We start from the raw sequence: 27,866 nt of genomic DNA, 5'->3' as shown, positions 1-27,866 counted from the left end.
TCTTTTTCAATGTTGCATTTCGGTTGCAGAAATAATGGGCCATTTCATGGGAAACAAAGAAAAAGGATTATTAAAAGAACAAGCATAGTTTTAAAAAAAAGTTCCAATACCCAGCATTATTAGCGAATTCCAAAGGAAAGAAAGTATCGACAATAACTTTTTGCCATTGAAGAGATCAGATACTTTTTATTAGATACAAGTCCCAATAAGCTACTGAAATATTTCTCGTAATACTTATAGTAACATATTATATGCCCCTCTTCACATTACAGGGCTTCTGCCAATGTTCAATCCAACAAAGATGTTGGCTCTTTCACCATAAATGAATTTACCTCCTGGGAAATTATGTAGCTGTGATAATAGCTGAGTTATCAATACTGAAATTCAGAAGGTTTCTAGGGCTCTAGTCAGTTCATTTTGAAGTGGTGTCTTCTCAAGATTCTTGTCAGAAGGTTTTCAACAGGTGGGCTCAGAGCAGCTGGGGGGACAGCAGTAGCAGCAGCAGGCTGGGCGGCAGCAGGACTGTCCACAGTAGGATGGGCGGCAGCAGGAGGCCTGGGCATGGTGTAGCTGGCAGCAGGTTGGGGGTGTGCTGCTCACCACACAGCAGGGGGGCAGGCAGGTGCCCTCCACGCGGCAGTCTGGGCGGCACCATCTAACGCGGCAGCTCACGCCACCACTGCCACCCTCCAGGCCACTGCCAGTTCCACAGCAGCTTGGTTGGCAGCAGCTGGGCTGGCAGCAGCTGGACTGGGAGCAGCTGGGCTGGCAGCAGCTGGACTGGGAGCAGCTGGGCTGGCAGCAGCTAGAGCCACAGGTGCCACCGGTGGAGCATGTGGGAAAGCCGCAGAAGCTAGTAGCGCAGCAGGCCATGGTGTCAGGTGCTGGTTTGAGAGCTGTGTAGTCGAGAAGAGTTTCTGAATTCTGACTGCTTAGTCTGCCTGCTGCCTTTTATACACCTTGGGTAATCACTCTGCGACAGGTAACATTTTTCTCTTGTTACTCTTAAAACCAGCTTTTCTGGGCCTTCTGGGTTTCTTTAAACATATCTTTAAATGGTTGCTTCCTTGTTGCTCAGCTGATGCTCATCATATATGTTCATCTGTGGTAGACATGCTAGATGCTTTGTGTCCAAACAGAGTCATGATTTACTCTTGAGTCTTGGCCTCGGTTTTGTGTTTGTGGTCACAGCACCTGACAAAGTGACTCTCACCTGTAATTATAATTATGGGGACATACTCACCAAATCTCAAATGTTCAGAAAAAGATCATTGACCCTGGGTTGTCCTTCAAGAAGTCTATCTTTATCGTTTTATTTTGATTTTATGGGTAAGATCACAGTTTCCTCACCATTTCCTAGAAAGCTACACATAGAAAGGTGAGTTACACATTAAGAGGAATTCACAGATCTCTCCAGATATTTTTTTTCATGATTCTGTGAGCCCTTCTAAACTGAAGACATTAATATTTGGGGAAACATTTATTTATCACTTAGGAGAGTATGTGCAAAAAAACCCTGCTGCACTCCAATTTAATTTAAAGAAGAAGCTAAAATTTGTAAACAGTAAGGGCAAAGCACCCACAAAACAGTCAAGTGAAATTTATGCTTCCTTATGACAGTCAAAAATTAATGCTATTTGTGATGTGGGAGTCCCCTATGTGTGTTATCATTACCATTAATGAATAAAGAAACTGCCTTGGCCTGTTGTGAGGGCAGAACTTAGGTAAGCAGGGAAGACATAACTGAATGCTGGGAGAAAAAAGGGCGGAGCCAGGGAGACACCATGGGGCCACCAGAGTCAGACATGCTGAATCTTTGCCAGTAAGCCACTGTTACGTGGCAATGTATAGATTAATAGAAATGGGTTAAATTACGATGTAAGAGTTAGCCAATAAGAAGCTAGAGCTAGTGAGCTAAGCAGTGTTTTAAATAATACATTTTCTGCGTGGTTATCGCAGGTGTAAGCTAGCCAGGGGGCGGGAAAAAACAAGCGGACCCTCCTGCTACACTATGTGGTTCATTTGGGCAGTGTTCCTCAAAGGCTTTCAATTTACGTCATTTTATGTTATTAAACCACATGCCCTGCAAAAAGAGTATTGAACCAGAGAACAACAGCTTAATTTACAAAGAGGAGCCAAGGAGACAAAGAGAATCAGGAAATACTATTTTTCTGGTTTGTAATGTTTGCATAGGTTATCAATATGTATTAGTAGGCACAGATGCAACAATTTAGGAGAACTCGTAGCAAATACACAGTTAAAGTTATTCCTCGTAGTCAACAAAAAAGCAATGTAATTTTCCTGCTAAGTGTTTCGGATTGCATGAGGGGACATGATGAAAGAGGAGTGGCCCAAAGTCATTTTTGTTTCTTGTGGTAGGCTTATTGAACCTATGCCTATGAGTACAGGCACAAAGTTGGCTTTTATGAGATGGGGATACTGTTCTGGACAGAGGTAAGATTACGTTGGAATATTACACATCCCAATTTCAGTAAAGATGTATGATCTCTGGTAATCATGGTGATAGTCATGAAGTTGAAAACGGTTACGTGTAATCACTGAATACTGGAAAGAAAAGCTAATAACTTATCTTTTGACCACTTAATATTTGAGGTGTAGAAGCCAATACTCTTTTCAATACAAGTATCACAAGCTCGTTTCGTTCCTGGAAGGTTATAAAGAAAGAGTGCAATTATCTGCTTCGTCTTTTGTTCTAGTGCATGAAGCTGTGTGGTATCAACAGGATTAGCTAATTAAAGAGAGGAGTTAAATAACAGAGCCTTTCAGTCTCAGAGTCCTAGACCAGAGCATTTGTGCTGCGGTAGGAATGACTTCATTTTCCTCAGCATCAATTGGTGAAAGAGCAGCATGTTCCGGGAACAAATAAATTCGTAGAGGTTAAATGAGCATTTGTACTCAGAGGGAAGAGCTGGTATGACAGTCCCCTCTCCCTTTCCTAGATCAGTTCTTTTCATTTCATAACACGCTGATTTCCAGGTCCAGAGAGTACCAACCAGTAAAGCTCTTTGTGTACCGCCTTTATTTTAAATACTTTTTTTTTTTTAGCAGGTCAGGAATACAAACATGAGGCGTTGGATAGAATGTACTACCGACAAGAATCCAAAACACAAAGAGAAGAAGCATAAAAATGGTAAAAATCCTTTCAAGCATTTTTAGACCGTAAAAGTTTAGCCCAGACTTGAAATCAGTCACATTTACTTTCTAGTTGTTTCTTGTCTCCCATTTTAAATTTAATGTGCCTTCTGGTTTTCTGTGTTCGTCATCTTCATTGTGTATTTCTCTCTCTTTCTCTGTTTGTGTGAACACATGTGTTCAGGATTTTGTGTATGCACATGAATATGAAAGCCAGAACTCAACCTCGTCTTTTTTTCCGAGACAGAGTCCCTCGTGGGGTCCTGGGGTTTGCTGATCAGACTGTACCTACCCCAGTACTGGGATTACAAGTCTGTACTACCATACTATCATGTTTCACCTTGCCATGGGTGATGAACTTTGAACTCTTATTCTCATTCTTGTATGGCAAACATTTTTACTGAGTGAGCCATCTCCTTTTTGCCTTCATGAAAAAAGTACCACAGATCAACTTCTGTCATGTCAATATGGACTAAAGGCTTTAAATGGCTTAAGTAAGCTCCTTAGCGCTTACTTACCAATGCCATAGGCTGCTAGGCAAAACATATTGAGTCTCTACCTAGTCCTTCTACTGTTGCTCTGATAGACCCAGTGCTCCAGCCAAAATGTACGGATGACCCTTGAGTTACTTCCCTCCGTACTTTTGTCTATACTGTTTCCACCAATGAGAAAGCTGCTCTCCTAGTCTGGGCAACAAAACCTTACCTCATATAAGATACTAACATTTTCCAAACTTTCTGATTCTTTCCGAAAATAGTAATGTCTTTGTGGATACTATGTGATAATATGTACACTTTTATTTCTCATATTCTATTTAATTGCATCAAGATAGATATGATTCATCTCCCCAGAGGCTTTTAATGTAAGAAAAAAAATTTAAGTAATTTAAGCTGGAGGGGTTGCTCAGTGGTTAGGAGCACTGACTGCTCTTCCGGAGGACCCGGCTTCAGCTCCCAGCACTGGCAGGGCAACACATCACCACCTCTAACTCCAGTTCCAGGGAATCCCATGCCCTCTTCTGACCTTCTGACAGGCACACACATGGTGAACAGGCAAACACACATGCAAAACACCCAAACACATGAAATAAAATTAGTTTAAAAAGAGGAAAAGGACATATTTTAGTTTTTCTTTTTCTTTATGATTATTACATGTATTCATGTGTTACTTGTGTGTGTATGCTTTAGAGATGACCACTTGGTATTGGATGAGCAGCAATCTGTGTATGGGGAAGATTTTGATTCTCTTTTAGTAGCAGCCATTAACTGCATACGACTTTCCATCGAGGGGTGTGAACTTGTGAGATTTCAAAGGGGGAAATCTTGAAACCTCAACTGAATGTTTCTCGCAGTCTGTGAAGTCTGTGACTTGCAGGTGGTAAGCAATAAAAATTTCTTTGAGCCAGATGGTGGCGCACGCCTTTAACCCCAGCATTCAGAAGACAGAGCAGGCAGATCTCTGTGAGTTCGATACCAGCCTGGTCTACAGAGTGAGTTCCAGGACAGGCTCCAAAGCTACACAGAGAAGCCCTGTCTCAAAAAACAAAAACAAAAACATTTTCTTTGAGATTTAATTTTAAAAAAACAAATTTGAAGAAAACAGACTCCTCTCCTGTGGTTGGTGGTCCATGCTCCAGTGAAAGACCCGCTACCTATGCAAATACATGTAGCACGGATTGGACTCAGTGGGTTAACAAAAAGGAGGCATGAAGTTGTTAGAGGGTAATGGTTGGGGGAGGGGAGGATGGTCTGGAAGGAGTTGAAGGGGGATTGTGGGAGATAGACCTAATCAGCATGAGTTGTAAATGTGTAGCAAGTCCTCAAAGAATATATTAAAATCATTTAAAAGGCACAAGTAAGTAAGAGCAAAGTAATGATTTGTGAAACCAAAGAAGAGAAATTTATTAAAATAATAAACATGTTCAAAGACTTTAGACCCAAGAAGGAAAGAAGGACAAAGATTGTTACAAAGAGTTGCACGAGTCTTAATAGAAGGCTCCAGGCCTCCATTCACGAGCTGGTCTATTTAGGGCATCGGTGCCTCAGGGCAGGAGGTTAGAGAGAGAAATAGGAGCATGACTATTTTCCACAGGGTGGCTGTTTGCCCCAGGTGCTCAGCTCACTGCTCACCAGCAGGTGTTGCAGGGGGAGGTCCTGCAGGTGGTGCGGCAGGGGGCAGGCTGGCAGCAGGGGGGCCTGCAGCAGGGAGCCTGCACAGAGATGGGCTGGCAGCAGGTGGAGGCCCAGCAGCAGGGTCTGCAGACCACAGCTGTGCAAGAGGTGGGGCAGCAGGTGATGGGGCGGCAGCAGCCCTGCTGCAGGCTGCAGGGGTCACAGCAGATGGGGCGGGGGCAGGGCTCACAGATGGGCCTGGTGAAGTGGGGCACGCAGGTCACAGGGCGGCACACTGTGGTCTGGCAGGATACTGGGCGGCAGCAGCAGGGGTCGCGGCAGCAGCAGGGCTGGCAGCAGCCTCCACAGCTCTGGGAGGAGAAGGAGCCACAGCAGGAGCCGGTCATGGTGGGTGTCTGGTCTGGAGTAGGGCTGAGGAGTGGAGAGCAGTTGGGTGTTCTCAGGTGTGATGTGCCCTCTGGGTTGGGTCCCTTTATATACCTGGCCAGTGCTGATGACCCCTCTTGTTTATCTTTCGACTGATTAAGTCAACGTCTGTTTGACTAATGGTTGAGTCATGATCTCATTAAATGATTCCTATTAAATCCTTAAATATGAACATCTTATACACACTGTTCATTGCAAAAACTTGAAAATCACAGCCATGAGATGACAGAGTGCGATTTGACAGAAAATGAATTCTCGGGTTTATGGAGATGAGCGTGAGGTTGTGGTCACCCGCCGTGTATTCGTCCATTCCGGAGGCAGGTTCCCATCATCACCTCAGACTTTTAACATTCCACTGGGCTGAAACATTCCTAGCTCTGCCTTCTAGTTTTGATTATACAATATTGTTAACTGCAGTCACCCTTTGTGTAATGGAACACCAGGACTTTCTTATCCGACCTGTGGACCTGTCTTCCCTGGCTCCTCCCACCGTCTCTTGGCCTCATTTCAATTATCAGCCTTAAGATAAATCTGGAGCAAATGGCCATGGCAGAACTCAGTTTTCAACATAATTGAGTATAGTGAGGTACGCAGATCCTTGACTGGATTCTATGCCGGAAGCACCTAATGAAACAGGCACTAGACGTGTTGTTCTAGGGGATTCATTAGGAATACATTTATTTACCACTAAGTATAAGATTCTATAAATCCTCTTGTCAGAGCAGCAGCTCATACACAGAATAATTAAAAAGGTAATTTTTAGATGCGTTTGATTTTATTTTCTATGCATGAGTGTTTTGCCTATGTGTACATATGTACCATGTACATGCCTCGTGCTCTCAGAGGTCAGAAGAGGGCGTTGGGTGCCCTGGAACTGGAGTTACAGACAGCTGTGAGTCACCACATGGGTGCTGGGAATCGAACCTGGGTCTTCTGCTCATAGTAAGTGCTCTTAAATATTGAGTTATCTCTGTAGTCTTCCAAAGTTCATTTTTTTGTAAATGTTATTATTGTATTGTATTAATATATTGTAAATGTATTAAAAGAAAGCCTCTAAAGTCACTGTGCATCTTTCTTCTCTTTAGTTCAGGACGTGTCCAGCTCTGATGCTTCTGGTCACAGGGAACTAATTTTTATCGATAAATCAGATTTTGTTCGAGGCAGGACCCATTATGTAGCCCAGGCTAGTCTCGAACTCATGATCTTCTTGCCTCCAGCTGCCCAAATGCTGGGATTACAGATATACACCATCATGCCTAACTGGAAATGTGGCTTTTGTATGTATGTGTTAGTGTATATATGAGTATATGTGTTCACACGTGTGTATGAATGTGTAGGTGTACATATGGAAGCCACATGTCCAGTCAATGGGCCCATGTTTCCCGCTTTGTGCTTCCCCTTACTTTTGGAGACACGATCTCTTACCTGAACCTGAAGCTCACTAATTCAGACAAATTGCCTGACCAGCAAACTTCACAGGTCCACCTGTCCCTACCTCCTCATAAAACTGGGGTTACAGGTACATAGTTTTTATATCGGTGCCGGAGGTCCAAACTCATGTTGATGCTTGTGTGACAAGCATTTTACTTACCGAGCCATCTCCCCAGCCCAAATGCTGTGGGAGATTCCCCATGACTGTCATCAAGCGAAATGATGGAAGCTTCCTTACTCTAGACTACAAGGGTATTCAATATAGCTGTTGTGGGGCACACAGGAAGGGTGCCCTACATTTGCAATTCTGTGTCTCTGCTCAAGACACACTGGGCATGCTTCTTCAGGAAGGGCCTTCTTACTTCCCTGCTTTGCAAACCCTCCTATAACTTCACAGGCAGCATGTAGATTATTTTAGAATGTCTGCCCGCCTCCACCCTGCCACACACACTAATGTGCCTCGGGCTCCAGGATCTAAAGTCACCTTAGTGGTAATTAAAACATAATTTTGCTACTTTTAAAGGAACTGTAGTGCCGTTGGTAGCATGCTTGCCTAGAGCTTACCAAACCCAGGGCTACATATACGAGGCATAGTGGTACACAGCTATATCCCAGTACATGGAGAGTGGAGACTATAGGATCTGGAGAACAGAGTAATCTTCAGCTACACAGCACGTTCAAAGTCAGCATGGGCTATGTGAGACACTACCTCAAAATAAGAAAAAAAAACCCAACCAAACAAAAGAAGCGATGTGGATTCACTGAGTGTGATACCACAACCTGGGAGATAGAGGGAGAGATGTAGACACGGCTCATGGATAACAATGCTTCACATGTTTCAGGTTCTTTCTTTTGCTCATAGACATGATATGTCTTCTTCTTCCTCTTCTTTTTCTTCTCCTCCTCCTTCTTCCTCTTCTTTCCTCCTCTTCCTCCTTCTCAAATCAGTAACCTAAATAAACAGTTAAATATTTGGTGCATATTGATAATCAGATTTCATGTTGCTGTGGAATCTCACGGTTAAACTTTTTCCTTTTGCAATGGGAATCTCCTCCAAAGACACAAAGTACCAACTTAGCAAGACGAATCTGCTACATATGCTCCTCATCAGTTGTCCCATAGGAACTTTTTCTGACTCTTATATAAAGACCCACAGGGATAGAGTCTGAGAATAGCTCAGTAAACTCTTCAGATGTTTGTCTACTGTAGCATACTTATCCTGGCTCCCTAGTCCATCCTCATTATCAGAGAGGACATATGCGCTCCTGTTCCCATTATCCATCACTCAGGGCTGTGAGGACTCAACTGCTTGCTCTGGTACTGGCATCGGAACGGTTGCAGTTTTCTGAACCCACTTATCCTGTAACACTCAACACTCACATGAGGCTCTGCCACTCACTGGCTTTGCGTCCTTGGGTCATATAATTGACAATCTGAATTGTCATGAGGATTAAATGAGCTCATTCTTGTCCAAGGACTAAGCAAAGCCACACTTAGTGTCTTATTTTTGTTAGACGAATGTTGGAGGGTGCTGCTTGTTGGTTCCCAGCCGCCCGACTGCTCAGCCCTGAAATAATCACACAGAAACTGTATTAATTAAATCACCGCTTGGCCCATTAACTCTAGCTTCTTATTGGCTAACTCATATTAATTTAACTTATTCCTATTAATCTGTTTATTGCCACGTGGTTGTGGCTTACTGGTAAAGTTCCCAGCATCTATCTCCAGCGGCTCCATGTCTTCTTTCTGACTCTACCCTTCTTCCTCCCAGCATTCAGCTTAGTTTTTCCTGCCTACCCAACTTCTGCCCTGCTACAGGTCCAAAGCAGTTTCTTTATTCATTAATGGTAATCACAGCATACAGAGGGAAATTCCACACCCAATGAATAAATGTATTTTAGCTGGCTTTGCTGGCTTGTAATCTAAGTACTCAGGGTGCTGAAGCATGAGTGTTTTAGTCTGAGGAGAGTCTGAACTGTGAAGTGAGATGCTATCTAAAAAAAAAAAGGTATTTTCAAAGATTATATTATTGGGAAGGGAGATTATTTAATGGGTAAAGTGCTTCATTTAGTCAAAATCAGAACCTTGGATAAATTCCCAGAATTCATATTTTTAAAAGGAAGGTGTGGTGGTATATGGTCATAATCCTGTTCCAGGGAGGAAGGGACAGACAGACCCCCTGGGTTACCTGGCCAGCCAGGTTACCTAAACCAGTGCTGGATCATACCAAAGAAGTGACACCCTTCCCCCCCAAAGAAGTGACATTCAAGGTTGCTTTCTGGCCTGCGCATGCGTGGACACACAGGTGCCTCACATGTTCATGCCCCTCATAAACATGCACACACACACAGGTTATATGACTTGATAAATAATAGACTTTAAAATTTGAACTTAGAACGAAGTTAGCATGTTTGATATGGGCCAGTTCTCTGCTCAGCCACCACAGTGTGCACATCAAACACGACGAATATTTCGAGATGGATTTTCTTAATATCATCAAACAACATGGAAGCACCTGTAAGGAAGATGCAGCACTCTTTCTAGGTCATTGGTCAGGGGACCCAGACTGCTGCTGAGTGGACAGGGCACGTGTGTGGGAGAGCTGTGCACGGTATGTGTTACTGTAACTCCCAGCCCAGCAACGGACTGGGGTCCTAAGACAAAGTCTTTAAAATATGTTTAGAAAGAATTTAGAAAGTTTCCTACTGGTGGTGGGCAAATCTTAGGACTTCATTTAACACTACCGTTCAGCGTCAGCATTGTGAACACATTTTGTGTGGGAAATATTTTCTTTTGTTCTCAAATTCCTGATTATTCACACAGATGGATAAGAACAATAGTGAATACGTATAGCATGAATAACTAACAATGTACCAAACTCTTAATTTGGAGCATATTAATGCAGATAGTTTATACAGTTGAGATGATCTCCAAGTGTTAAAAGATAAATTCAATGTTTTATAATCTGGTTACATTTTTAAAATATCAGAGAACCCCACCATATCAAGTGCTACCCCTGCTTTCTTTAACAATTCAAATCACTGCTTTAGATTCAATTAAACTTTGATAAAAAGGTAAGTTTTGAAATCAGGACATATTGGAAAGGGGACTGAAGTGTTTTCTCTAAAACAGTAACATTTTCTTAAAAAAACTTAACTTTTTTAGTTTGCACACAGGAAATGGGGCCCATTGTGGAATTTTCATATATATCAATTTATTTTATTTATTATATACTTTGCTCTAACTACAGTCTTTCCTCTCCCATTCAAATAGTTCCCTCTCTTGATGTCATAACATATAAATTCTATTCTCTATTCTCCTTTATCCCCATAATGGCTTTTAGATACTGTATTTCATAGTAAAAACACATGCTTACTTAAAAATTATATAATTAAGAAAATCTAAAGAAGAAACTGAATACTATCATCGACTATGAGTAGATTTTGTATAATATTACAACTTTGGCACAAACGGATATAGTTTATTTAAGAAAATTTTTTCTCACAAAGCGGCTTCATATAGTAAAGCTTTCTTTATAATATGAATCTGTTATGCACAGTCACGTAGTATTTCATAGTAGGTTTATCATCTTTATTTATTTAAATCATGTGTTACTGCTCTCTCCCAAGCTCCCCCCACGACAACACACACACACACACACACACACACACACACACACACACACACACACACACTTGCCTTTGTCCCTTCGAGCAGCAGCGGAAGAATGACAGGGTCTCAGGGTTTCATACAGCCCAGGCAGACCTCAAACTCTGTAGCCAACATTGACTTCGAACCCCTGATTGTCTTGTTTCCATTTCCATAGTGCTGGGACTGCAGCTGTGTACCACCATGCCTGGTTTCTCCCCCGCCACACACTGGTCAGGATTTTGATATATAGCCCAGATTATCCTCAAAGTTGTGGTGATCTTTCTGCCTTGACATCCCAAGCTCTGGGATCTTGAGCCTGGACAACCCTGCCCAGGTGGTTTTGTTAATTCTTTATATTTATGCTACTTGTGGTATGCAGTTTGACAGTTAATTTATTTGTGTATCACCCCCTATGCACAGTATATGCACTTTCAAGCACGGTCCCTTGTCTTATTCTGGATATACTCTTCGGTGTAGTGAACTCAAGGCCTCGATTATAGCAGATGTACAATAAAGACATGCCAATTGACAGTGATTGATCTGCTTGAAAAATATCAATACCATGCAATTTCTGAGCACAAAGGTAAGCAGCCTTGAAAGGTTGCTGAAGACTTAATATCCATAGGAGCTGGCACTGACACTAACATTCTAAAGGTCACATAGAAGCACATTAGAAGGAGATTGCTTACTGAAAGCAGCAGTCACACTGGCAACAACAAAAGAGACGTAGTGACTTATGCAGAGAGAATAGGCTTCTATCATGCCTAGGATAAGTGTTGACTTCAAGGTTGAAGTTTGGGAATTGTCTGTCCTCTGGGGATAATTTGTTGACATCTATAATATACTTACATTTTATCCCTATAAATAGCCAACTTATTCCGCATCCATTAGCCTTATTTTGTCTAATGATTCACCAGATGCAGCCTGGGGTTTCTCTCATCTCTGCTTTGCAGACTTTCATGACATCCCAAAATCTGTCCACTCAGGAAACAAGAGACAAGTCACCAGCCTGGGCATGCAGGTGTCCCCTGGACACAGCTGCCTAACAGGCCGATGAGGGTGGAATTTGGATTATGTGATGAACAGGTGGGGACTAACTGCCACCATTCTGATCTAACCCAAGTGACACTTTAAAATGTTCCAAGAGAACAACTCAGACCTTAGTCTTTTCTCAGAACAATTTAAGATTATTCTCTGTCTTATATTGAAAACAAGTCTCTGGTGATTGAGACCACAGACCAAAGGAAATGATCACAACACCCATAATTTCTGAGCTGAGAATGTTGAGTTTATTAGAAAACAGACAGTATGATGTAAGTAGTAGATCACAGTTCAAAGAGGGTGCAGTGTTCCTTATCAGAAGAGGGTCCCAAAAGGTATCATCCTTGTATGGGTTGAATCAACTTGAAGAACATACTTGTCAAGAAAAAGCAATGTTTTTTTTTAAAATGATGTCCTCAGTGGCAGCAGCATGAATCTGGCCATCTCCTGGGGTCTTTAATGCTAAGGTTAATTGGGCTCAGCAGCAGGTGTTGCAGGGGGAGGTCCTGCAGGTGGTGCGGCAGGGGGCAGGCTGGCAGCAGGGGGGCCTGCAGCAGGGAGCCTGCACAGAGATGGGCTGGCAGCAGGTGGAGGCCCAGCAGCAGGGTCTGCAGACCACAGCTGTGCAAGAGGTGGGGCAGCAGGTGATGGGGCGGCAGCAGCCCTGCTGCAGGCTGCAGGGGTCACAGCAGATGGGGCGGGGGCAGGGCTCACAGATGGGCCTGGTGAAGTGGGGCACGCAGGTCACAGGGCGGCACACTGTGGTCTGGCAGGACACTGGGCGGCAGCAGCAGGGGTCGCGGCAGCAGCAGGGCTGGCAGCAGCCTCCACAGCTCTGGGAGGAGAAGGAGCCACAGCAGGAGCCGGTCATGGTGGGTGTCTGGGCTGGAGTAGGACTGAGGAGTGGAGAGCAGTTGGGTGTTCTCAGGTGTGATGTGCCCTCTGGGTTGGGTCCCTTTATATACCTGGCCATGCTGATGATCCTAAGGACACAAGGCCATTTCCTTGTTTTGGTTTATTTCTTCTGCAATGTCATTGGTGCGTTAGTTAGTTCTCTTGACATGTTTTAGGTGCTCAAGTCCTTGTAAAAGATGATTCGTATCACTGATTTAATGGCAACTCATTATATTTTGCTATTTATGGTTCAAATATGAACTTAATGGCCCTAGCTTCAAAGTCGCCAATTATCTTCATAGTTTGATGATGCTTTTGCCAGTTGGTGTTTTGGTGGCAACAGAGCAGCCATGCCCTTGGGGTTAGTTGCAAACAGTGGCAGTGAAATCAGCAAATCGCTGTGTAGTTCCTTCTCTACTGCTCACGACGAAACAAGGCAAGAATGCTGTACGAATACGTCAAAATACATTAATAAGAAAGGAATTTTTCATCTCCTTCAGGAGTTTCAGGAACACGTCTTAATAGGCCTGCGTCTTCAGCGGCTTTTGCCTTAGTTACACATTCCCTGATTTCAGGGTCTTCACCTTTCTATGTCAAGGGGAAGTCTATTGCTTTCTGTCTTTACTTAGTACCACTGAATTCCAACTGTTTCAACCATCATGCTTAATTAAATAAATGGATCAATTTATTTTAATAAATTCATACAAGGTAGAGATTATTTTCAATTTTTTTCAATTTCCCTGTACCAGACTAAGTAAGTTGCTTTCTTAATGCCATGTATTTGTAGATGTGGCAGCCAATACTCAGACCCCAAATATGTGTCACAGTATTGCTTATGAGTCCAATGAACTGCAGAATGAATGATGAGGCCTACATGACCAGAAAATTATCGAATATTTACTTTGTTTAGAAATTTTAATGATATATTACTTTCACAACTGTTATATGTGACATTTTAGAGCCATCTACATGCATTCTGTCTCTTACCAAATATCTCCAAGAAGTGGAAGAATTGAGTCCCACATAATTTAGGAATTCTAAAAATTCCTCAAATATGCCTCCAAAGAACTTGAGCATAATTAAATAGTCATGGGACACTCTGAACAAAGCCACCCCAAATGCGAGGAAGTCAAAGAACCTGAACCCATCCAGGGAGGCTTCCATCCCTCAGTGTAACAGTGCTAGATAGTTCCAAGACAAATGGGCTTTGGTCCTATCTTGTCTGTGTCTAGTATTGCCAATACCTCCCTGTGTATTAGGCTTCATCAAGTTCATTTCCACCAACAGAATCACCTGTGATGTTCAATTCCTTCAAACTATCAGACGTTATAGAAGAACGGCATCACTCTTTTGTAGCCCTTGTGTCTGGCCTTTCTCGACAATGACTTCTGTTCTAGATCTGTGGCCGAAGGCCCCCATTCACGCCTTTTCTTTCATCATGCTGGTTGCCTAGCTCCATATAAGGTTACCTAGCTCTATAGAAGCCACTTTAGCTGACCAGGGCTGAGAATCATTGTGGAAACTAACAAGCATCAGCAACAATAAAGTGCTTGGAAGAAAACAAAATGTTATCTCTCTGAGAAAATGCAGTAAGATCAAAGAATGTTTCTAGAAGTCTGAGATGGAAAATGGTGAGGGAAGAAAAGCAGAGGTAGTTAGAGATTCTTTTCTTTTTAAGTGAGGAGCAAAGAGACACACAGAGAAATTTGACTCACAGAGGGAGAGATACAGCTCAGTGGTAGATCACTTTCTTAGTGTTCCTAAGCTCCATCCCTAGCATTGCAAAGCAAAGAAATGGGATTTGTTAACCGAAGGTCTGATGAGAAACAACGGTCACTGTACACATACTAAAGATGTACTGCTATCAGATGGTCCCTAAAGGTTCCTAGCCACAGAACACTCTGTACACATGGCTTCCTGTTGAGACAGTGTGCGATGAACCTGTTTGGCGTTATAGAAAGTACACATCTAAAAAATGAAGTGAGTGGGGCTAGAGAGATGATGTTTTCTCTCCTCGCCTCCTTGGTGCTTATTTATTCTCAATACCATCTATTCTATTCTATGTGCCAAATATTATGCTGATGAATCAAAACCCAATTTTGAACAAAACCAGTCCAGTTCCTCCCCTTCACATTCAAAAGACTCATTTAGATTAGATTCTAGAGACTCAAACAGTTTATGGCACAATGTTTAGCCCTTGTTTTATAATTCATTTGTGCCCGTCCTTTCTCTATAATGACTTATGTGGTAGAGAGCTTTATTCAAGAAAAAAAAGGAATAAATAAAATAAAACCAAAATGAACAAACGAATGAGCAAAACACAGAAGTCTTCCTTATTGTCCTGACAGATATCTAACAGCAGGAAGCCGTCCCACAAGGATTAATGTGAGCATCATGTCACTCACAGTGGCACTATTTCAGTGACTGTATGTGGGGTTCTAATCAAGGCTGTAGTTTTGGCCTTCTCATCAGCATCCGCATTGGAAACCTAAGTGCCATAGTGGTCCTGACTCGGGAGATGACGGAGTGGCTGATCTGGTAAACACAGAGGAATTCCGTGGTGAGGGTGCTCCTGGGTTCTAGTTAATATGATCATTGCATAGCTTTCTATGATGGGAAGCAAATGGGGCTGCAGCTTGAGTTTTCTTCCTTTTCTTATGTGTATATGCGAAAATATTAACGGACCACTCATAAGTCAAATTCACAAAGCTCTGAATCAGTGTTTCTGTCCCTTCACCACAAAATTCTGTGTCTTTAAATACAAAAGCCCATCAGCCAAATTATCTGAAACATTTGAATTCTTTTTACAATCACAGATGATGCACCGCAGAAGCTCTGGCGGGGAGAGTTCAAAGTGCGTCCTTTAGAAACATTTGCCCTAGATTCTTCTCATTCTGAACACTGCAATTTATTCCGCAAATGAGGTTGTGAATATCAAGAAAGAATACAAAAAGCATATGTGCTTCACCAGGAATAAAGTTTTATTTTTTTAATCATGCAAAATCATAGGCTAAAACTATCATGCTGAAAATATATTCAATCTGAACCCTGAAATAGAAAATTACAGGAACTCAATGGGATCAAGCTTTGTTAAAGAGCTTCATCTTTGTTTAGAGATGTTTTTGAGGCCAAGAATTAAGCTGATGGGAGCTAGGATGGGTCTAGAGGCATGCAGATGACCAGCTGCATGTATGTGGGAAATTTGATAGTTGTGGAAGAACAAGATGGTTGTAAAGGTGGCGTCTCTTGTCCGCTCCAGCAGGAGTAGGGAGAGTTCTGTTCATCTGAAAAGTTGTGTATTAGATGGCTCAGCAGCAGGTGTTGCAGGGGGAGGTCCTGCAGGTGGTGCGGCAGGGGGCAGGCTGGCAGCAGGGGGGCCTGCAGCAGGGAGCCTGCACAGAGATGGGCTGGCAGCAGGTGGAAGCCCAGCAGCAGGGTCTGCAGACCACAGCTGTGCAAGAGGTGGGGCAGCAGGTGATGGGGCGGCAGCAGCCCTGCTGCAGGCTGCAGGGGTCACAGCAGATGGGGCGGGGGCAGGGCTCACAGATGGGCCTGGTGAAGTGGGGCACGCAGGTCACAGGGCGGCACACTGTGGTCTGGCAGGACACTGGGCGGCAGCAGCAGGGGTCGCGGCAGCAGCAGGGCTGGCAGCAGCCTCCACAGCTCTGGGAGGAGAAGGAGCCACAGCAGGAGCCGGTCATGGTGGGTGTCTGGGCTGGAGTAAGGCTGAGGAGTGGAGAGCAGTTGGGTGTTCTCAGGTGTGATGTGCCCTCTGGGTTGGGTCCCTTTATATACCTGGCCAGTGCTGATGATCCTAAGGACACAGGGCTATTTCCTGAACTTGTGGTTACCCAATGAAAAGAGAAGCCTGGATTCAGTTGCCAGGCAACAATTCCAGTATATGCAAGGATGCTTTTCTTTCCACCCCTCTACTTTTTCCCTTGGAATGAATACCTGATAGTTTGTATCACAGAACAATTGCTCACCTGCCAGTCAATCCTCCCAGGCTAGGCCATGTGACAGACAGAAAATTTGAAGGGCACACTCAGATGTCACTTTCCCCATGTTCACAGTCTCTGACGAGGTCTGAAGCTACGATGCACATGAGTCACAAGCCGGGTGTCTGATTGGCATTCAGACAAAGTAACAATTCCTGAAGAGCCAAGATGGCTCATAAAAGTATCTGTGTGTCTCTTCTGTTATGGAAAATATGGCCCAAGGCGTCTGAAAAATAGCCAATTGCCTTGCTTGTGGAGGGGTAATCACCAAAGCATCAGAGTGGCTTTTAAGAAAGGAACCTGAGTTGTCCTATAACTCACAACCTCTCATTTGGCACTTACTATGTGAATAGGGCGATTCGGGGGATGGAGAGGGAAAACTAAGCCCCGAAATTTCTTATCACATTTTGTAGTCACAATTTGTGGGGAGACAAGATTAAACTGAAAGCAATTAAAGATGAAGAACTTTTCAAAGGTCAGTAAGGTTAAACCAAGTGATCTTATTCATGCCTGTCTTGAATCTATGATTGCTGTATTTCTTGCTTTCTAAGTATGACATAAACACTGCATGTTATGTTCTTTGAAATCTGCTGTAGGGCTGGTGAGATGGCTCCCTGGGCAAACGCTCCTGCTGCCAAGCCTGACAGCCCGAGTTCAATTCCCCCCAGGGCCCACATAGTGGAAAGAGAAAACAGATTCCTACAAGTTGTCCTCTGACCTCCACATACACACCAAAACACTCCTGCACCCACAGACATGCGTGTGTGTGCACTCACATACAAAATTGAAAAATAAATCTATTGAAAAATGTGTGAAGGAGTCATCTTTATGTAGTCAGTACAATAGCTTGTTGACTGAGAATTTTGACTGCTTATAAAATATGAGATCGGATTTTTCCACGATAGGAGACTTAGTGAGCTGGTGAGTGGATAAAGAGCTCCGTGCTTCATCACCATAACGAGGGGAAATAGAAGATCAAGGAAGGGTAGGGATGCAGGTGAACATCAGCACTGGACGACCCTGGACAAGGATTTCTGAGGACTTTGGGATTGGATTTGCCTCGAATATGTGTGATTGTTAGCTTTGAATGTCAACTAGTCACGCTGTAGAGTCAACTGGGATGGGGGTGGCAGTGGCGAGTTGTCTAGACTAGGTCAGCCTGTGGCGGCACCTCTGAGCTGTTTTCTCTGTTGGGTTGACTGAGATGGGAAGAGCGACCTGGAAGGTAGATAGCACCATTTTATAGACAGGACCCTGGAGAGAATGAACAGTACAGAATGAGCCGAGCCCCATTCTGCATGCGCTAACTCGTTACTCTCTGCTCTTGACTACAGATGCAATATGACCAGCTGCTTCAACTTCCTGCCATCAGGACTTCCCCACGACAATGTGCCATGACCTGGAATTGGGTGCCAGAATAAAGCCTTCCCTCCTCAAATTGCCATAGTCAGGAATATTGTCACAGGAAGAGGTAGGTAATAGAAGATCCCAAATTTCGGGTAGGAGATACAAAGTCGCGACACTGTCCTGTGTATTCATCATGCCGTTTCCTGCAGCAGACGGGTCTTCTGTCTGGTTGACAGCCCATGCTGATGTTGGTGCTTTGTAAACAGTCCTGCTCCACTTATCCAGATACCGTTTCCTGCAGTGTTAGCAGAATGCCACCACCCATCGGATCTCAGCTCTGGTGCTCTTGCCTCTCTTTGCTGCTCTGCTGGGTGGGTGTTCTTGCTGATGCGCATTCAGAGACAGGCTCCTTGAAAGGGGAGTTTCCCTGACTTCATGACATGAACTTTTAAAGTCATCTTATTCCCATTCCAAGCATTCTGCAATAGCATAATCACCAGTGGGAACATGTGCATTTTAAGCATAATGATAATTAATGTGAGATTTTTGTGGTTGGGTTGGAAGAGAACGTGGTGACGGTGACTGTTAGTGCAGTAGGCCATGTCCTCATCCTGATAGTTTTATGATTATGCTTTGCTAGGAACTAGTTTGAGGGTTTCTAGATGTCACAAGAGGCCTAACATTCTGAAAAATAAATGTTTCTCATAGGGAATTCTTGGGAGAAATCTTAAAAATACACTCATAGGAGCCAGAGATGAAGATGAGGTGGGTTGAGGGAAAAGGGAAGTTTTATCTCAGGGCAGATGATATTTTCATAGCCCAAGTTTCCTCATTTGTGAAATGCAGTCTCCAGTATCTGGAGTTTATCATGGACCGTTTTATTAAAACATCCACGCAAACACAGAAGGCAGAGAGATACATATGAGTAACCAAAAAGAGAAATCTGTTAAATTGGAAAATAAAGAAAAGCAATCATCAGAGGACAGGTGGAGAATTTGAATTTATTTTCCTAATTAATATATATATGTATATATATATATTTATATATCACATAGAATTATATGTAAATAATATATATATATATATATATATTCATTTAATCTCTCTTGTTTCTTACCTAAAGTCAGGAAGTTTAAACCAATATTTTGGAATCTTTCCCTGCTTTTAGGTTTTAAAGCCCCTTGAATGGATAAGCATGAGAGAAAGACTTTCAGATACAAATACTACCCACTGCTCCTTTCTTTGTTACTAAACTCTCCTCACAAGTCCTAGAGTCTAGAGCTCATTTCTATTGGTTTTAAAACCGAGATTGTAGAAATAATAGATTCTTAGCCTGAACTAGCTATTCCCTATGACCAGATCGGTGACTATCCCAATGGTCATCAGAGCCTTCATCCAGTAACTGATGGAAACAGATGCAGACCCACAACCAGACATTAGGTTGAGCTCAGTGAATCCTGCTCAAGAGAGGGAGGAAGGATTTTAGGAGTCAAGGACCATCACAAAAATCTCTACGTAAACAACTAACCTGGCTCATAGGAACTCACAGAGTCTGAACCAACAACCAGGGAGCCTGCACGGGACCAACCTAGGCCCTCTACATATCTGTGACAGTTGTATAGTTTGGTCTACTTGTGGGACCCCTAACAGTGGGAGTAGGGGCTGTCTCTAACTCTTTGACTGGCTCTTGGCAACCTGTCCCTCATATTAGGTCACCTTGGCCTTACCCAGTCTTAATACAATGGGAGGTGCTTAGTCTTGCCACAACTGAATATGCCATGCTTTGTTGATACTCTTGGGAGGCCTGCCACTTTCTGAACAGAAACAGAGAGGGGGGGGGAGGGCAGAAAGAGGTGGGGAAGAGATGATAGAAGGGGAGGAAGGGGAATCTATGGCTGTAATGTAAAATAATTTATTGAATAAATAAATAAAACTGTAATAAGTTTTAAAGATTTCTTTTTACTCTGAGACCATAGTAATATGACACCAAGGTATACTGACACTAATTAGAAAATCCATTTCTCCAGTGGCTGTGAAGTATCTCAGAAAGAAATATTGAAACATGTGAGTAAAATCTTCCCCCGAATTCCCTCTGACCCCCAATGCCTTGATTTGACCCAGTGAGCATGTTTTCATTTGTTTGTTTGTTTGTTTGTTATTTTAAGACATAGTATAACTGGTACTGATAATGGCATTGAACATTGATCTATGTTGAGAATTGCTAATTTTCTCATTTCCCAGTGTCCTCCCTAGGTAGGTGGCAGCTGCAAAAGCCAGGGGAAGCTAGCCAGTAAGCAGTATTCTTCCACCATCTCTGCTTCAGTTCATGCCCAGAGGGCCTGCTACAGCTCCTCTTGGTGGTGACTGTAACCTGTAAAATGAAACAAACCCTTTCTTCTCCAAGTTGCTTTTGGTCATGGTGTTTATCACAGCAGCTTGAAGCAAATTATAACAGAAACTAAGTTAGAGAAGCTAAGTTATGTATGATGGTTTTCTTTTGCTTTAAGTGAATACCTCCTTATTTTCAGTTCCTGTAAAGACAATGCCTTTGCAGCTTAACTTCATTTAACAAGTGGAAGCTGAGCACCAACCAGCCTTGTACTAAATAAACACTGAGCCCCATCGATACACCTAAGCCAATAAATGGCCGTCTCTTCCTCAAGAGCAGAGACTAGATCATCTCAGTGCTTTATGGGCAGTGAGCTAGTTCAGATGCTCCAGGAATACGCTGGGGTACCTACTGTCGCCTGATTTCACACAAGTGGGTGTGCACATGTGCATGCGTGTTTCTCGTGGTGTGAGGTTTCAGACATGTCTGCTGGAGAGACTGAGACAATCATTAGAAATGGAAACAGAGCTAAGCACTTGAAAGAAGGAGATGAACAAATATTTGAAAGAAATGACAGAACTTTGGTTTCCTTGTGCAGTCTAGACTCCTGTTCATCTGTACACCTTAATGACATGTATTAATGAATGAATCAGGAGTGTGGCATTTGCCAGGAAAATCATTTTATTGAAAGAGTGAGCAGCACATGACAAAGGCATTGGTGAGGATTTGAACTGCCTGAATCATATGGGCTTAAGATGGGCTTGTCCAGCCCATTCTGGGGATCTCTGAAGGGCATTTACCCTCCATGATGATACCTGCTGATACAGAAATCTGCAAATTTCACTTAGAACAGAAATAACAATGTCCTTATTTCACACTGGATCCAAGTTGCAGGGTGTTAAATTGTTATCACCTTTGGGGGAAAAACATATTTTCTTTCAATTTGATTAAAAGCCCAAATAGGTGTGTAGGTGATGGCATATCCTTGGTGGGGATGTCAGGAGCTCAGCAGCAGGTGTTGCAGGGGGAGGTCCTGCAGGTGGTGCGGCAGGGGGCAGGCTGGCAGCAGGGGGGCCTGCAGCAGGGAGCCTGCACAGAGATGGGCTGGCAGCAGGTGGAAGCCCAGCAGCAGGGTCTGCAGACCACAGCTGTGCAAGAGGTGGGGCAGCAGGTGATGGGGCGGCAGCAGCCCTGCTGCAGGCTGCAGGGGTCACAGCAGATGGGGCGGGGGCAGGGCTCACAGATGGGCCTGGTGAAGTGGGGCACGCAGGTCACAGGGCGGCACACTGTGGTCTGGCAGGACACTGGGCGGCAGCAGCAGGGGTCGCGGCAGCAGCAGGGCTGGCAGCAGCCTCCACAGCTCTGGGAGGAGAAGGAGCCACAGCAGGAGCCGGTCATGGTGGGTGTCTGGGCTGGAGTAGGGCTGAGGAGTGGAGAGCAGTTGGGTGTTCTCAGGTGTGATGTGCCCTCTGGGTTGGGTCCCTTTATATACCTGGCCAGTGCTGATGACCCCCAGGCACATGAACATTCTTGTAAATCCTCTGGCCAATTAAGAGTTAGTGTTGACTAATGGTATTTTTGTCCCCCTCCATACATATCATGCACATACATCACAGGTATTCCTTTGTTTTCTTTTGTGGTTTATTGTTACTGCATCTACACTCTGGATTCAATTATGATGATTTGGAATATTTCTAAGTCATCAAAGAGGAAAGAATTTGTTTTCTAAACCAGATAGGATCTAACCACTCTCTCCTTGGCTCTGACATCATCATTTTGCCTTCAAAGACTCCCTGGGTTACCACCCAAGCTGTGACTTACCTTATTAGTACACACATGACAGCAGTAGATTAATAGTGCCACTGTAAACAGACCAATGCTTCCCAGAGAACTCCCAGCATGCTTCTCTGGCAGATGTGTGGTTTTACATGTGATGAAGGACCACATGGGCATTTCCAGCCTGTCACACTGGTTTGGTCACTCTCTCTTGAGGAGGATCAGGGTTTTCCAGTCCTGGCTGTTGTTTTCTTATTAACCTGACATGCCCTGCTTGTCCTTAGAACCTGAACTCAACTTCCACCTTGATCATAAAACCTGCTTCAAAGATTCCTTGCGATTGTTATCTTTGGAATTTATTTAGAATTAGTCATTGCCTGTGTAGAATCCAGGAAAGGATCGTGGACCATCTATAGGCCGTCCCTTTCCTCATTTTTGGTTGTAGGGTTGGCTGAGGTCACACAATGAAGTTGCAGTGTGAGTTCTGAGCCCTGAGTCCTCTTTTGTTTATTGATGTAAATAGTTTCTGTTCTGAGGTTCATGCTTATTGTTCCATAAGCCATGACTTTATCCAAGTAAGTAGGAAGTTTCACTGTATGTTATGTAGGGTTGATAACTTATCCCAACGGTGGGATGGGGAATCTTTTTGATCACAGAAATAGATAACTTCTGGGCAAGGACCAAGACTGGAAGGTTCTCTCTGCAGGTCATCAAAGGACAACTTTTTTTGTCGGTAGTCTTGTTCTTGATTTTAGCCTGATTTAGTAAATGGTGGGAAATGAGGACAAACAGCTTTCAAAACCTTCCTCAAGAGCCAGCAAGATGGGTCAGCAGATAAATGTGCCAACCTCGAAGCCTGAGGAGCAACGTTCCAGACTCCCAGGGCCCACAGATGTGAGTCCTGATTCACCTTGACTAAAGGTCAGAGAGTTTGAGCTTATTCTTGCTCTAAGTTGTTAACAACAGGTGTGGCTACAAATAAGACATCCTCACCTAGGGTGTGGTTAGTTAGTATTTTGAGTATAGAGGTGGATCCACTCCACCTTGACCAAAGGTCAGAGAATTCAGATCTATTCCTGCTCCTTCAAGGAGATTGGCAGGAGGTTCCAGGGAGTGACTGCCTGCAGGATACCTGATGTATTCCTTATATCATGTCAGCGAAATCTGTTGCCTCCTGCCTCCCCTTTTGAAGCGAAGTATATAAACATGTGGGAAATAAATGCTGGCAATTTCAGTATTCATTGAATTTCCCTCCTGGTGCTGTTTTGGGTTTCCATTTTTTATATTTCTCTCATATCTCTGTTCTTTTTGCTTAATAATTCTAATCTTCATACTCCTACCCTGTAACATGTGAACACCATCAAGGCTATCACCCCAACATGTGGCTTACAACACCAGACCTAGGGCCCACATGGAAAGAGTGACCCAACTCTGACAGTTATCTTCTGACTTTCATACGTGCCCTGGAACACACACACACACACACACACACACACACACACACACACACACACACGAGGGGCAAGCATGCACATTGCAAGTGTTAAAAAATAAAAACAATCTGACTCAAATGCTCTTTAAATGTCATTTATCCTGAAATTACTCTTAGGTTTTAATGGTGAGGAATTTTGTTGACGTCATGAGGAAATTAGCTCTATTGCAAAGGAGAGATATTACAGAAACGTCACTCTGAGTTTTCTCAAATTCATTATGTCTGCTTTTCCTTGTGCAATGATTTCCTCTCAGTTCCTTGGCACTACTTAATGAACTGGTAGAAGGAAACTAGTCCCCAGTTTGTTTACAAATAACCTTAATATTTATGAACAGCTTCTGGACATTTTGCTAAGTCTTTCTTAGTCATTTGAATTGATGATTCACATCATAGGACTGTAGGGAATTCCATTTCCTTTTGTAACAGGTTTTTACTAAAAAGCATCTACTCTAAGAACAACTTACAACAGTCACCTTCTTGAACGTACTCCATTTGCTGGTATTATGTTTCAGCTGCTGTTTTCCTGCCTACCACATGAGAGCTTTTAAGTTACCGTTTATTGAATGCTCGATCTGTTCCATGGATTGAAACAGTTATTTTAATAACTGATTGCCGACCATGTTAATCAATGGAGGTGGCTGTTATTACCTCCACCCTAAAGAGGAGTAACCTGAAGCTTAGAGAAGGTAACTCATTTGTTCAAGGTCACACAGCTGTTTACTACTTGAGTGTGGATATGAAGCCAGATATATCTCAGTGGTTAATGTTTAAACAAAGATGCTTCCAAATGAATGGAACCACCCTACAACTTAACATTAGTGAGTTGGCTTTACACTGGACTTATAAGCTTAGTCTTATCTATTAACCTTTAAATTTGTGATTTCAAAATTTATTAAAACTCAAAATACAACCAGCCCTGGCATGTATTCTCGGCTATTACTTAATTTTTATTGCCTGTGGAAAACCATCTTCCTGTCTTTGTATACTGACAAGCATGCTAAATTAGTTTATTATTCTAAGGATTGAGCTAGTTACATTCAACAGTGCTGTATAACAAGCAGCCATGAACTCTCAACTGTAATAATAAATGATTATTTCCTAGTTTGGATGATTTAAAACTGGGAATGACTTCTGGTCACAGGTTAGTGGGGAGTTTCGGAACTAGGGGGGAATATTTCAGAAATGAAATTGTGTATTTTCTAGATACATAATTTTATAGTGATTGCACCAGGGTATAGATGACACAGTTTTACATTTCAGAAGTATTTGTTGTTTGACAGGCAGTGTGTCACATGAATTTAATCCCAGCTCTCGAGAGGCAGAGACTGGCAGATCTCTGTGAGTTACAGGTCAGCCTGGTCTACAGAGTGTGTTCCAGGACAGGACAGCTGGGGCTACACAGAGAAACCCTGTCTCAGGAAAAAAAAAAAAAACCAAACCAAACCAAACCAACCAAATGTACAAAAACCAAAAACAAAACCCATCACCATCACCAAAAACTAACCAAACAAAAAAGTCTTTGTTGATTATTTGAAGTTAAAATTTAACGAGTTGTTTTGTATTTTAGGTGCCAGCCATACCTAGCAGAGAGAAACCCACAGACACACCTGTCAAGTCTTTGGATGGGAGACGAAATAGGGAAGAGTTAATGCCAATGACGGGTAATCTGATGAAGCTGAGAATCAGCTGCTTCAGTGCTCTCTGCCTGATGCCTAGGCAATGCCTTTTAGGAAGTGGGATTATGGCCTTTGTGTAAGTAATGTCTTCTCTCTTGTTCCCTCTTGTTCCAGACAGTCAAGAATTATCAGTTACTAAGAGAAGTTCACACTGTCTATATCCTGTGAGTCAAAAGACAAAAGAAAACACAAAATTTTAGGAAGAGCTCAGTTTATGAAAGTTAGTGGAAAAAAAACAAACCCTGTGTTTAGGTGAAGATCCAAGAGCTAATGTGGGTTTCAAATCCAACTTCAAATGGTTGTAATGTCAGGCTCAGGTCAGGGAGCTCCTAGCAAACTGGAAACCTTCTGGAGAAAGACTACTGGCCAGCCATTTCCTCACTCAACGTGTCATGATTTAACAGTCTGGAGGTTTTGATCCCTAGAGGAGTTTCATACTTCTTGACTGTAGAACTTCCCTTATTGGGTTACTTTTTATTAACAACGAATTGCTGATCTCAGTTATGTCTAAATTGTAGGGGTTCCCTCTGGTTAGTGTGTTTGGTGTAACAGTGATGGACATAAAGTCACCCCTTTATCTACAGGTTACATAGGTGGCAGTGAAAATGGTAGAGCCCAAGGCTATGGCTTGGACACTCCGTAGTGAAACCCCCCCCCCTTTTTGAGAGAGAGAAAGGGGGCCACCACTAACCCATAGTAGCAGCTGAGCTCTGGCGGGAGTCATCTGTCATCTCTGTCACCTGAGTCATCTCAGACAAACAGATCATCTCCATTTTCTGTCCTTGCCAGCATGCCAGCTCTGCCAAATCCCTTACCCGCCAGACTCCTTTTAGTTTCTCTTAGAAAATTTCAAGTTTTCATTTGTGGATCAAGGAAGCAGAGACGATAGTGAAATTTTTATGCTTATTCATGATTATTTTTTCATCATACCACATCCTGAGTGTGTGGGACCATCAAGACTCTAACTTACAAGAAGTTTCCACCTCCCATGACCAGCAGGTCTCAGGTGCTCAGATCCCTAGGCTGTCTGCAGCATTTGCTTTTCCCGTCTCTTTTCTCTTAAATACGAAAAGTGTCTGATACCTGTGATCTTTCCTCAACAAACAACCTTGGCCACAACTTTCTGACTTTAACTCATATAAGTGAGGATCCAACTCATCCCCACGAAGAGTTGCTATTACTTAATCAAATAAGCAAGACAGTAAGGAAAGGACTCATGGGGCTGGCCTCAGTTTAGCCTAGATTTAGTCTGCCTGAGTACCAGCTGGCCAGTGGGGTCTCATCTGTGGTGGTTTAACAATTTGAGCAACAGAACATGGTAGAAGTGGTGTTCTATGAGGTATGGGACTTGAGTCTCAGATGTTGACATTTTATCTTCTCTCTCTGGAACAGTTGCAGCACGCTACAAAGAAGCTCGGGAAAGTCCATGAGGAGAAGAAAGGACAAACACCCAGCTGACAAATGATTTGCCTGTGTGTCCCTCAAGGGCCCACATGTGAAAAAGAAAAAAGAAAGAAAAAAGCCTTTAAAAGGCTCATGAGTTAGGACTTGGTCCCCAGGTACCATGCTACTAAAGGGTAATTGGACCGTGAGGAGGGTAACTGCATCACAGCTGTCTTAGCCAAAGTTTCTACTGCTGTGCAGAGACAGCATGGCCACAGAAACTCTTATAAAGAAAACCATTTGATTGGGGCTGGCCTCCATACAGCTCAGAGGTTTAGTCCATTATGTCACCATGGAAGGAAGCAGGACAACAGGTAGGCAGACACGGTGCTGGGAAAGAAGCCGAGGGTTCGATATCTGGATCATCAGGCAGCAGGAAGAGAATGACACTGGGCCTGGCTTGAGTTTTTGAAACTTCATAGCCCCTCATCAGTGACACTTTCTTCAGCAAGATCATACTTTCTAATAGTGCCACTCCCTCTGAACCTATGAGAACCATTTTTCAAACCACCACACTGGGTTAACGCACTGATGAGCTTCATGGCTCAAGGAGCTATGAGAACTGGGCCTGGTTGGATCGCTGTACACCACCACACATGGCTGTGACCTAGTTTTAAAACTCCTCAAAAAGAGGAAATGAGTTTAGGAATTCCAGTCTTGAAGGGAACGTGTCTGTTAGAATGTTGAGAGTGAAAATGCCTGAGATACAAAGACCCCAAGAGACTGCACTCTGAAACATGGCTCACTATCTAGATGAGCCATGTGTCCATAACAATGCAACAAAATATGGATTTCTTCACAGCAGGACTCAATGAGTAATGCAACTCTTTTTGTGATTATAATTCTGAAATGCTGCTAAAAGAAGTAAGTCGAGGACATTACTTTTATATTACTTAATCAATTACTTGAGACAGGGCCTTGCTGTGTAGTGCTGGGTGGCCTAACACTCATTATGTAGCCCAGCTGGCTTAAATGTATTATGATTCTTCTGTCTCAGCTTTCCTGAGTACTGGAATTACAGATATTTACCACCATACCTAGATGATTAAACTCTTAAAAAAATTTTTCTTGATTTCA

At 43.1% G+C, this 27,866-nt stretch overlaps 5 protein-coding genes across 5 annotated transcripts; all 5 read right to left on the bottom strand.

The window, feature by feature from the left end:
• Positions 1 to 165: 165 nt before the first annotated feature.
• On the bottom strand, positions 166 to 888 carry LOC146893288 (keratin-associated protein 9-3-like). Its single transcript, XM_085695780.2, has one exon. It carries the CDS (start codon positions 871 to 873, stop codon positions 457 to 459), a length of 417 nt encoding a protein of 138 aa, XP_085551906.2. The 5' UTR covers positions 874 to 888; the 3' UTR covers positions 166 to 456.
• A 4,150-nt stretch (positions 889 to 5,038) lies between these two features.
• LOC125410853 (keratin-associated protein 2-1-like) lies at positions 5,039 to 5,708 on the bottom strand. Its single transcript, XM_048450601.3, has one exon. It carries the CDS (start codon positions 5,669 to 5,671, stop codon positions 5,279 to 5,281), a length of 393 nt encoding a protein of 130 aa, XP_048306558.3. The 5' UTR covers positions 5,672 to 5,708; the 3' UTR covers positions 5,039 to 5,278.
• A 6,367-nt stretch (positions 5,709 to 12,075) lies between these two features.
• Positions 12,076 to 12,740, bottom strand: LOC148120798 (keratin-associated protein 2-1-like). The gene has a single exon (XM_087910006.1). It carries the CDS (start codon positions 12,703 to 12,705, stop codon positions 12,313 to 12,315), a length of 393 nt encoding a protein of 130 aa, XP_087766132.1. The 5' UTR covers positions 12,706 to 12,740; the 3' UTR covers positions 12,076 to 12,312.
• A 2,951-nt stretch (positions 12,741 to 15,691) lies between these two features.
• On the bottom strand, positions 15,692 to 16,466 carry LOC148120797 (keratin-associated protein 2-1-like). The gene has a single exon (XM_087910007.1). It carries the CDS (start codon positions 16,427 to 16,429, stop codon positions 16,037 to 16,039), a length of 393 nt encoding a protein of 130 aa, XP_087766133.1. The 5' UTR covers positions 16,430 to 16,466; the 3' UTR covers positions 15,692 to 16,036.
• A 4,612-nt stretch (positions 16,467 to 21,078) lies between these two features.
• On the bottom strand, positions 21,079 to 21,839 carry LOC148120796 (keratin-associated protein 2-1-like). Its single transcript, XM_087910005.1, has one exon. It carries the CDS (start codon positions 21,798 to 21,800, stop codon positions 21,408 to 21,410), a length of 393 nt encoding a protein of 130 aa, XP_087766131.1. The 5' UTR covers positions 21,801 to 21,839; the 3' UTR covers positions 21,079 to 21,407.
• Positions 21,840 to 27,866: the final 6,027 nt, after the last annotated feature.

The sequence above is a fragment of the Myodes glareolus genome, chromosome 9 (assembly GCF_982192425.1).
Source record: "Myodes glareolus chromosome 9, mMyoGla1.1, whole genome shotgun sequence".
NCBI classification, from domain to species: Eukaryota; Metazoa; Chordata; class Mammalia; order Rodentia; family Cricetidae; genus Myodes; species Myodes glareolus.
This window is presented reverse-complemented; position numbering and strand designations above follow the sequence as displayed.